This window comes from Gigantopelta aegis, chromosome 9 (assembly GCF_016097555.1).
Source record: "Gigantopelta aegis isolate Gae_Host chromosome 9, Gae_host_genome, whole genome shotgun sequence".
NCBI lineage: Eukaryota > Metazoa > Mollusca > Gastropoda > Neomphalida > Peltospiridae > Gigantopelta > Gigantopelta aegis.
In genome coordinates this window covers 40,553,075-40,565,143 of record NC_054707.1, presented here as the reverse complement: position 1 = coordinate 40,565,143, position 12,069 = coordinate 40,553,075, and the positions used below count along the sequence as shown (strand labels likewise).

The 12,069-nt window shown below is 36.7% G+C and overlaps 1 protein-coding gene across 1 annotated transcript; it reads left to right on the top strand.

The window, feature by feature from the left end:
- The first annotated feature begins 215 nt into the window (after positions 1-215).
- LOC121381578 (protein DDB_G0287365-like) lies at positions 216-11,793 on the top strand. The gene is made up of 13 exons (XM_041510912.1): positions 216-579; positions 1,705-1,871; positions 3,055-3,199; positions 4,432-4,614; positions 5,434-5,619; positions 6,243-6,347; positions 7,079-7,263; positions 7,906-7,978; positions 8,789-8,907; positions 9,906-10,078; positions 10,592-10,661; positions 11,062-11,208; positions 11,767-11,793. Exons 1-13 carry the CDS (start codon positions 216-218, stop codon positions 11,791-11,793), a joined length of 1,944 nt encoding a protein of 647 aa, XP_041366846.1.
- Positions 11,794-12,069: the final 276 nt, after the last annotated feature.

The following is a 12,069-nucleotide window of genomic DNA, read 5'->3' as shown; positions in this document are numbered from 1 at the left end:
TTAAAATCAAGGCAGGTGTTTCGACAAATATTTGTCATTATGATGATTAATATTGCAGACAAAAGGTAGCCTCATCCTGCTTGCATTATCCAGATGATTAAACCCACGCCGTGTCAGACTGAACTGTGAAAGTTACGTAACTTTCCAAATAATATATATAAAAACGAACAGCTCTCAACTGAACATCATACACAGTTTTGCACCGCACATCCAATATGACGGGCGCACGCATTGTACTGTGTTTACTTGCATTCGCAACAGAACGCGTGACAGCTACGATAACGATATGTCCGAACGCCGAAGTCGGACTCCAACCATGGGACGACTCGAAAACGTGGGGCGGGCCTGTCCCTCAAGAGGGGGATCAGGTGGTCATCTCCTCTGGAATGAAAGTCTTACTGAACGTGTCTCCGTCCCCGCTTGACTCGATCACCATCGAAGAAGGAGGCTTTCTGATCTGGGGTGACTTTGACGACCTCACGCTGACGGTCAGCTACATCCTGGTGAAGGGCAATTTTGAGATCGGAGGTGAAAGTCTCGAGTGCAGATTCACCAAGAAAGCGAACATCGTGCTAACAGGTATTTGTTTTAACATCTTATCTATCATTGAGCGCAGGCTCAGTTTACTCCATGAAAACAACATATAGATAAGACTAAAAAGGTCCAGAGACTTTGTTAAAGATTGGGCCTGAACCTGAACTCTTTTTGGCGTGCTCCTATAAGCCGAAGTTTTCGAGCACGCCCATCAAGGGCTTAATCTCTAACTTTACCAGTGACTAAGTCCAGGACGTGAAGAGGTGGGTAAGTTTGAGATGGGCGAAATTTGAAATACATTTGAAATAAAAAAATTAAAAGGTCAAATACCTAAAGCCAAAACGGAGAATAAACATTCTGCTCATGTCTGGATAAACTTTGAGTGCTCAGCTAAAAACGTTTAAGGTGATTTGAACAATTTAGACGGGCTGCCAGATTAAAGTGCGTCGGACTATTTAAAAATAATCATAAGTTTTAGAACTGGTGGTGAAAGTTTTAAAGTTCGACTAAGCCCTTACCTGGAGACAAGGGGCGAAGCCAAGAAATATCGCACGCCCAGTAGCGGGATGAAGCGCCGGAGGTCCGGAGTAGTCAGCTTCCCGGTGATGTGGGGGTAGTCCTCCCCAAAAATCATCTTGATCACCCGATGTATTGTCCATCTCTAGGATGAGGAGAACTTGGCTGTAAACTCCGTACCGGCACTTCGTCAGACAGATTCGCTCAAGGTCTGTCTTGAGGGTGACAGGTAGGATATTGTACTCTCCTTCGCTTTCCTGCAGTGGATGATGGAAGGAGTCTGAGCTGCTACAATCGAAGAACAATTTCTTAAGTGTTAGAAATATCCAACTGAGCAAGCACACACGTTTAGTTCTGGAATCTAGACTTCATAATTTATAAGCACGGACCCTGGCAATTTTGTAGGTAGGTCTTGTATGTCTTTCTTTAAACGTTTACATTTGTTCTACTCTATTAGTCACATTTATATAATTCGGCTATCAGTGTATTTTTGATTTATATTGCTTTTTGTTCTTGTATTGCTTTTCGTTTCGGTGCCATAATAGCCCATAATTAACATATGTTGTGGTGTTGTCATAATAATTATATTATATTATATATTTTTTTAAATTTTGTTTTCCCCTGTTTTCATTTCGATTTTGTTTTTAATTTCAGGTTTGAGTAATAGCACACTTGAAGTAGAAGGTTATGGAAGAAAATTTATTGGTGTGGCCGAAAATGGAACCGTTGAATTTCACGGAGGAAACAAACTGTCTTGGACTAGACTCGTTCAAACTGTGCCTGCCGCTAAAACCACGTGTGGAGTCCTCTACAACCACCAGGTAACGCGATCTTAATACCAGACTGAAACGTCTTATGTTAGGGTCAGACTACCAACTGCCAGTAGAAACGTGGCCAACTCGACGGTTGCGTTGTAATTCCCCCAACTCCTAACTTACGACGGGTGCGTTCAGATTAACTAACAAGTAATGGGTTATACGACGAGAATCGAGTTGTAAGAGCGCTCAGACTAACAACTGGACAGTCATAGAAGTCGTGACAGAAAACAGTTGGCGAACTTTCTGCTGGTAGTTGGTAGTCTAATCCTAGCATTAAGGTCATATTTATCCTCATAATTTAAAGAGGCTGTACCGAATTTGCTGCCTTTGTAAGATGTTTCCGACAAACAGACAGACAGATGGACATACAAACTGTTTATTAAAGCCTCACCTCAATTACAAAATAGGGGCGGGACGTAGCCCAGTAGTAAGACGCTCGCTCGATGCGCGGTCGGCGTTGGATCGATCCCCGTCGATGGGCCCATTGGGCTATTTCTCGTTCTAGCCAGTGCACCACAACTGGTATATCAAAGGCCGTGGTATGTACTACCCTGTCTGTGGGATGGTGCATATAAAAGATCCCTTGCTGCTAATCGAAAAGAGTAGCCCATGAAGTGACGACAGCGGGTTTCCTCTCTGAATATCTGTTTGGTCCTTAACCATATGTCTGACGCCATATAACCGTAAATAAAATGTGTTGAGTGCGTCGTTAAATAAAACATTTCTTTCTTTTTTTTTCAGTTAGAAAATATACAACATCACGAAATTAAATGTAATTTAAAATGCCATGTAAATGTAGTTATGAGATTACTATAAATAAGATCATTGATAAAATACATACATTACCTCCCTATCCCACCCCAACAACAAACAAGAACCTTTTAACTAGAAAACCATCCCCCCCCCCAATAGACTACGCATTCATTTATTTGTTCGTTCGTTCTTTCATTCATTCATTCTTTTATTTATTTATTCATTCATTCATTCACTCATATATTCATTCATTCATTCATAAGGAATGCTAATTAATTAATTAATTCATTCTTTCATTCGTTAACAACCATAAAGTGATGTAAACCCCCCCCAAAAACCCCCCACAAAAAAACAAACACCGTATGAATTACAATAGTTCATTAATCCACTCGTTCATTATTATTATTATGCATCTATCATTGCTATCTTGCAGACGGAGGCCTTTTCAACTGAGTACGTGAAAGGCCTGCACGTGCTAGTGTTCAACCTCGACGGCTCTGTGTTCGACTTCCAGGTCTTCTACACCGCCAGCAGCAAACCCAGCGACGCGTATAATAATTTCAAGTCTTTTCTCACAGGTGCGTTATTGTTGTACTTCTGACAATACAATACAACACAACACAACGCAACGCAACGCAGCGCAACGCAACGCAATGCTGCGCAGCGCAACGCAATGCAATGCAATGCAATGCAATCTAATGCAATGCAATCTTTATTGCAGCCATTGCATGTGTACATTAGTTAAGGGGAAATTCAAACATTTGCTTCTTATTCTAAAACCGGCCCCAAAAATATAACTGTCAGTACCATTTTGGCGTTAATAATCAGCATTACCATACTTCGCATTATATCCTCATCACAGAATAATTGTGATGATCATCAATGCAGCTTATAGTCAGCTATTTGTTTTATTGTCCGAAAGTGGAATCATAACTGCTGTTGATGCATGGTATTGTCGTCTGTAAGACTGCGCCAGATCTCTTACTACCTCTGAGTTCAGCACTCTGTTAGCGCTATCCTACCTTTGGTCCATATCAAATCTGATTAAAATTAACTCTACTGGTCTACCAGCAGATCTAACAGCATTGCGTGGACTCCCATGTCCAGGTGACATTTCATATATAAGTAACAATTTAAATATCGACTAATTACACTTCGCCTTTTATAGCGTTATTCGGGAGCATACAAATTCTAAAAATATCGGGCGAGACTATTTATGCAATAGGTGAACTTGTTGCTCTGTTTCAACATTAAAAAACAGGGGGAAAAGTGCAGTAATAAACTCTGGATTGTATACTAGTATAAACAGATTTTATGGCTATACTATCACGGTTTTATTTTTCGTCTTGAAACGAATTTTATATAAAATGTTATATTGAAATTAGTTTCCGGCATACTTCGTAATTCACCCGAATCATTTCGTATACCCTCGGCATAATCCCGAATGTTTTCAAATTCTTTTCAAATCACTGGCATGATTTTGCAAGTAAGGTTTTGATTGGTCAACTGGACATGAGCTCCAACGGGGTGCTGTTAGATCCACAGGTAATAGTACTTAACCAGTGGAGCTATTTTTAATTAGATTGGTCCATATCAGTCTAGACTCTACTCATCGACCAATCCAGCTTTGGTGTCCCTAACAGAAGCTGAAGCTGTTGTTGGCATATAGGTAGCTATCTAGGTCATTAAGACATGCAAGCCCCTTCACGACGTCATGGAAAGGGATGATCAACTATCTACATCCAGTATGTTACAATGTAGAATGTAAAGAAATCTACTGACACATGTTTAATGATATTTTCGTTTTCAGGCATTCCTGTCAACAAAACAGTTGCTGTTTTCGTTCATCGAAATTTGGGGAAAGAGTCATATCCAGGACGAGACTGGGAGAAAGTGTTTACGGCTGTAGAAGCCGTTGGTGGTTTGAAAACTGGAAGCAGTTTGCTGAGACAGGTTTTGAAAGACGAAGCGTACGCATTTATAACGAGAACAGGTGAAATGTTGTGTTTCATTGTTATAATTATTAATTCACATCTTTTGCATCTTCATACTTAAATTATTTAATGTAACTCGGCAGTATATAGCACGTGTTCCGACTCAAGTTTTAGCCATGTTTTTCTTTTTCTTCATGTCTTGATTTTTACATCCATATTTCAATGTTTATTTTTAAAATAAAATAAAATACCTATCAACTGAAATATTCACAACCACAAAATGCTGGATGGATTTAAAACAGTTTTCAAGCATAGCGTAGACGTTATCTATAAATGGCTTTGGCTTTTTGAAATTTTTATTATTATTTTGTTTTATGAGATATATTATATAAAAATATGTAGACAAGAAATTGCAGATCTGGAAATGGACAGTTCCATAGCAGAGTAGCAATTACAAAAACTTTAAAAACTTCAGTCTCATAATTTGAGCAATGTGTGCACACTGTATCTATATGCTAACTGTATGAACAAAACTTTATTAAATGCTCGAGTCGAGACTTTAAAGTCTTATACACACGGACCATTTGAGTCTAGACTTTAAGTTCTTATACAAAAGGATCATTTAAGTCTAGACTTTAAAAGTCTTATTCACACGGGGCATTTTAGTCTAAACATTAAAGTCTTAAACACGCGAAGCATTTGAGTGTAGACTTTAAGGTCGTATACGCCCGGAGACTTTGAGTGTAGACTTAAAATCTTTAAAGCACGGGGCTTGTTATGAACGAGGTGGGCCGTACCCAAATAAGCCTGATATAAACATCCTTGCATGTTTTAATAATAACTTCTTAACGCTGCAATACTGGATGTAATTGCAACAGGCGACTCTTCGCTCACAAAGGAAGACATAGACACGAAACAGACGGACGAACTCTTCCTGGATGTTCCCGAGACATCCCTCAGATTCGTCATTCAAGATGGCTTCAGCACGGACATCTTGGTCCTCACCAAAGAAGTCGTTAATCCAAAGATTAAGCTCATGGATGACGTCAGCTCATGGAAAGACGGTAAGCGCAAAAGTGTGGTATTAAGAGTTGTTGTAGCGTGTATTTTATTATTTAATATTTGGAAACAAAACGATAATAATATGGAGTGCGTGGCCGTTATTGCTCTGATGAGGTTTTATCCAAAATTATTTTTCTGTTCTGTGGATGTGGGTGATGGAGATGCACATTGTGTGTGTCCTCTTTTATTTAGGGTAATTAATCCTTGGGGAGGGGGGGGGGGGGGTAACTGTAGCTGACAAACTGTTTGTTATGATAGTTCATCCTTTTTGGAGACGCCGGCGGAAGTCGACACCAGAGCCCATGACAGGCGTGCTCTACAACAGCTTGCTGTGTGAACACGTTAAAACCCACGACCATGACAATTTGGTGACCTACAGCTATACTACCTTGTGGTCTTTTTTGGGGGAGGGGTGGAGGTGGGGGAGGTCAGAGGATTATGTGGGCCACACAGACCGGTGGGTGGGGGTAGTGGTAGTTGACAAACTGTCTGTGAATGACTTAGATATGTACTCACCTAACTTTAAGGGAATAAACTCATCACATTTCTTTGCTTTGAGGTTTTGACTAATCTAAATATTAGCCATAGATTGAAATTATTTGACAACGAAAATATTTATCAACAGGAGATGAAATCGTTGTGACATCAACCGATTTTGAGTGGAGACAGACTGAAGTATTTAAACTCGTTTCTTGTAAAGAATGTGCAAACAACGAAAAGAGGCTTGATCGTAAGTATTTATTAATTTTATGTATACACAGCCAAACGCCGTTAACTCGACTGCTGCTATTTCGCAAGCCCAGGTTGTCGCAAAGTCGAGGAATTATTCCATTGTATAATTTTATTATTATTATTATTATTATTATTATTATTATTATTATTATTAATTTATTATTATTTTTTTTTTTGTGGGGGTGGGTGGTGGGTGGGGAGTGGGTAATTGAGAGGGGCTGAGGCAGTAAAAATGTGTGACACAAAACAATGGTAATTTCGTCATTTTCCACGTTGTTATTATTGATATTGTTGCTATGGTTACAACTGTTGCTATGTTATGACTGTCATCCATTCATCCGTCACATGTTTCCTGACAGACAAACATATACATGTATGCAACTTTTCACGTGTATAATGGTGAACAGTGGTAGAGCATTTTAGCTTTATGTTCAACGCCACCTGTATTCCTGTTTTTCTCTTGTTCCAACCATTGCTCCACAACTGCTATGTGGTGTTTGCCATAGAGTGCGTATAGAAGATCCCATGCTTTTTCATATTGTTCATAGGTTAGACTGTGTAACATTACTGTATATTAGAGCAACAAGGAGGGGCAAACGCGGTTCCAGTTGAGAGTGCTGATCATGGCATTAAACGCCTAGATTTAACGTATGGATATATGTCGAGTTTACTGGGTAACATGCAATATCTTGGTATGGCGTTTCCAAACGGGATTTGTGTTCTTGCCAGATCCCTTCAAGTATATGCATTACGGGGAGGTAACTCACGGGGTTGACGAGAGGGCCGAGGTGGCACTGCTCACCAGGGACATTGTGATTGAGGGAGTTCTAGAGGACACGTGTTACAGCAATAACCAGAAAGAGGCGCAACTCTGCGACTTCTTTGACAGCGACACATTTGGAGGACACTTCAAGGTAAAGCTCTATGTTTGTGTTGTAAGATTATTTGTTATGGATTGTTTTGTTTTTATTGAAGAATGTTCCGTTTCTGTTGATATTCAATTAATATTTTATAATAATAAAACAATTTCATTCCTTTTACCTTTGTTTCTTGATGTCTGAATTTATTTGATTTTGTTTTGTTTTGTTTTGGTTTTTTTTTTTTTTTTTTTTTTTTTTTTTTTTTAAATCTATTTTTATAATTATTTGTTTATATATTTTTTGCTTTTGCATTATTTACCATTAAATTCACGTGTTATGCCTTCGACTTAATGCTACCTTTAAACTTGTAATATCTTCGAACCATCATTTCAATATTGTTGGACCCACTTAGGAAAAAACTACTTTTTATTATGGGTTTTCTGTTCTTTTTTTACAAATTCATTCATTCAGTCAGTCGTTCGTCCGTTCGTTCGTTCATTCATGCAGTCAGTCAGTCGTTCGTCCGTTCGTTCGTTCATTCATGCAGTCATTGATTGTTTACTTTACTGATCAGTTACTCATTCAATACTGTATACTTTGAGTTTAGGGAATTAATTTGTGTTAGGTTTTTGTATTCCTGTTACGAATGTACATGTATTTATTTAACATATTGTTTTTCTTTTACCTTCTTTACAGATGATGAGGGGATTCAAAGCTGCTCATATAGAACAAGTTGAATTTTATCATATGGGACAACAAGCTTTCCTAGGTTAGAAATCAAATTTCAATTTGCTGTGTTTGATGATTTAATCTGTTTATACGGCGTGCAAACACAATTCAGTTTTAATATTCCCGAGTTATTTATGCAAAGAGTATGTGAGGAATCGATACATTTGTAGTTATTTTTCAAAAATAAATTTTACAATGGAGAAATATGGCACTTGTAACTATGATACTGAATCTTTAATAATCTTAATGAACAAATCTACCAAAAATACAACGTATATGTCAAAAAGATCTCCTCTAAAATAAAATCCATAGTTGGGAGATTGCTGTATTTACCTCCCAAATGTCTTGTCTCGTACGCTTATAGGTAATCTTTTGGAACTGTGTACCTATACAACGTCTTGCACTTATGACATTCGTCATACCTCAGAAGAAAATAAACTTGTTATAAGATATGGAATGCAATTTATTATATAACATTCAGTGAAATATCTTAAAATATCAGTGAAATAAAAGTGTTATCAGTCACTCAGTGACGATAACACATTTTAGAGTGAAAGTTTCACTATTTCACTCTAAAATGTGTTATCTTCACTGTAGAAACTGTAAGAAAGCCGGAACTATTTTGCTGCTGGCATTTTAAAAATAAAGGTAAATTGCCAGAAGTTATATAATAAATAGAAAATGTCATGTTTTTTTTGGTCAAATATGAATTATATCTCATCTCGCGAAGTTTGCAGTCATATCATACTCGTCGCGCAAGCGCGACTCGTCAGATATGATTGCAAACTTCTCTCAATGAGATATAAATCATATTTGACAAAAGACATGAAATATCCTCTATTTATTTCAGGGAGTTACCCAATTCACTTCCACATGTGTGATGACGTTGATGGCGCCTGGGTGAGGAGCAACAGCATCCACCACTCCCAGGCCAGGTGTGTCACCATCCACGGGACAGACGGATTAGAGGTAGACACACTTGAACTTTCACGTTTATTTCATAATAATGTTATTTCACACAAATAAATGAGACAGATATGTCAAAAAGATGTTCACTTCTGGCAGAAAGTTAAATTTCGTATATAGGGATATTTTGGTCTACTAAATTAAAAAATTGATGGATCCGAGAATCTCAAAGGCTGGTTAGCCGCCATCTTGAATTTAAATGTGGCCGCCATGACAAAATATCAATTGCTCATATTTCGGCTTCCGAACCATATAAGAGATTGGAATTTGGTATATAGGTGTATTTTGATTTGCTAATTTAAAAAATTGATGGATCCAAGGAGTCTGACAGGTTGGTTAGCCGCCATCTTGTAGTTCTCTAGAAAGCAGTAAAGCACACGTCAGTGTTCATACTTACAACAGATAATGATATCTGACACACCAGTGTCAATACACAGTTTGTTTTGCTTAACGACACCACTAGAGCACATTGATTAATTAATCATCGGCTACTGGATGTCAAACATTTGGTAATTCTGACACGTAGTTAACAAAGTAAATCCGCTACATTTTTCATAATACAACACGGGATCTTTTATATGCACTTTCCCACAAACAGGCAAGCATATACCACGGCATTTGACCAGTTGTGGTGCACTGGTTGGATTCGTTCATAGAATCCCAGCAAAAATCAGTCTCCAAGCGGGGGTAAAATTGAAGGGCAGATAGCCTTGAATATATATATATATATTTTTTTTATATTAACATATTTTAAATACGTTTTAAAGCGGACACTTAAACAAAACAAAATCTATGAAGGATAGCTCTAAGTTAGCAGTACAAATTGCCAAATTACATCCGTTTTTTATGAAAAGAAGATTTACTGCTATTACAATAAGATCATTTTGTTAGATGTATATCTATATTGATTATCTTCCTAGGACTTCGTTATGCACATTTCAATTCAATTTTCGATTATTGTATTAACGCTTTTGTGGTGTTTATTTTCTGCGCTACGACAGGTGAGTGACAACGTCTGTTACAAACACAAAGGTCACGGCTTCTTCCTGGAAGACAGCGCGGAGCAGCGTAACATCCTCGACGGCAACCTCGGCATCGGCACCGAGCACGGCACCCACATCCCGTCTGACATGAGCAAGGACATGTGCAGTGACGTCGCCAAACCGTTCTGCGAGTAAACATGACTTATTTAATTACTTAATTTTATATATATAAATATATATATATATATATATATATATATATATATATATATAAAGACTTAAATAATTCTTGACATGGAGAAGAATGGTTAAAAATTAAATAAATCACTTTTTAATGTTCCGTTAATCCGTTAATTCATTTGCCATGATGGTATATCATTTCTACAGTAGTCTGTATCATCAGTTATATATATATAAAAAAAACAATTTTTAAATTTTTTTTTTTAATTACGCGGTATTTATGTATTTAATTATTTACATGCGTTCTCCTAAGGCGCTGGTATGTGCTATCCTGTCTTTAGGAAAGTGCTGCTAATAACAGAAATGTAAAGGGTCTTCCCATATGACTACATGTCAGCATTACCAAATGTTTCACATTCAACAGCCGATGATTAATAAATCAAATTGCAAAACAAAACAAACTTTAACTTTATTCTTTGATAAACTCGGCCCAATACGTCTTGTCTCACCATTTACATTTTCAGTTCAATTGCCACCTTCTGGATCACGCATCCTAACAACTACATCAGAAACAACGTCGCCGCAGGATCAGACGTAAGTTCATATTTTAAAACTTTTAAAATTAGATACACATATACATATGACATACACATACATATATACACTCACAAGCTAAATGCATATATATACACATGGACATAAATACACAGATACACATACACACATTACATACATACATTACATACATACATACATTACATACATACATACATACATACATACATACATACATACATACATACATACATACATACATACATTACATACATTACAGAGAAACCCCAATGAATTGATACATTTGTTTTAAAATATTTTATTAGTTATTTTTTTTATTTTTTTTATTTTTTTATTTTTGCTCCTGTTGTTAATAATCCACTGAATTGATATTCAACATCTAAATATAATCAATATTTCATCTTATTTTTGTTTTCAGAAAAATGGTTTTCAGTTTAGTGTTGCCAAGGAGCCCCTCGGCCCCTCGAAACAGCGCCAACTGGAACGCGGCCTGGTAACCAAGGACAGTGCGATGTACACGAAAATAACGGAGTTCAAAAACAACGTGGCTCACTCGAATGTAAATGTAAGTACAATTTACTCAAATACAGATGCATGTACATTTTACTCAAATGCAAATGTAAATACAATTTACTCAAATACAGATGTATGTACATTTTACTCAAATGCAAATGTAAGTACAATTTACTCAAATACCGGTGTATGTACATTTTACTCAAATACAAATGTAAGTACAATTTACTCAAATACAGATGTATATACATTTTACACAAATGCAAATATAAGTACGTTGTGTACAGTTACGGATAAGTAGTGTTCGTTTTTTATTTCTTACAAATAAATACTTTGAATCTTTATTATAGTTCCTCTACTACGTCATTTTATTGCTATTTCTCTTTTTATAAAATAGATTTAAATACTGGGTACAACGATGGGTTTTGCCTTGTAATATATATATATATATATACTCAAATATATTATGCGTGTGCTAAAATAAGCACCAACGTTCCTTGTGATCCTTTCTTTCATACGAACATATATAATGTGTTTCTGATATCTTTCTCTAAAACAAACAGAACCGCAAATGAAAATATAAGTACGTTCCTTCGTGTTCCTTAAACAGAATCAAGCTGGGTATTCCTTTACTTAATGCAAACACCTCAGTACATCTTTCTCTATTATAAACATGATTATGTTACGCAGTACTTCTTTCTCGAACACAAACATGATTATGTTCCTCAGTACTTCTTTCTCTATTATAAACATGATTATGTTCCTCAGTACTTCTTTCTCGAACACAAATATGATTATGTTCCAAAGTACTTCTTTCTCTATTGTAAACATGATTATGTTCCTCAGTACATCTTTCTCTATTGTAAACATGATTATGTTCCTCAGTACTTCTTTCTCGAACACAAATATGATT

Coding starts and splice junctions, on each gene's coding strand:
- LOC121381578 (XM_041510912.1), top strand. CDS start 216: ATGACGGGCGCACGCATTGTACTGTGTTTACTTGCATTCGCAACAGAA. Junction 1,872..3,054: donor GAGTCCTCTACAACCACCAG/GTAACGCGATCT, acceptor GCTATCTTGCAG/ACGGAGGCCTTTTCAACTGA. Junction 7,979..8,788: donor GGGACAACAAGCTTTCCTAG/GTTAGAAATCAA, acceptor TATTTATTTCAG/GGAGTTACCCAATTCACTTC.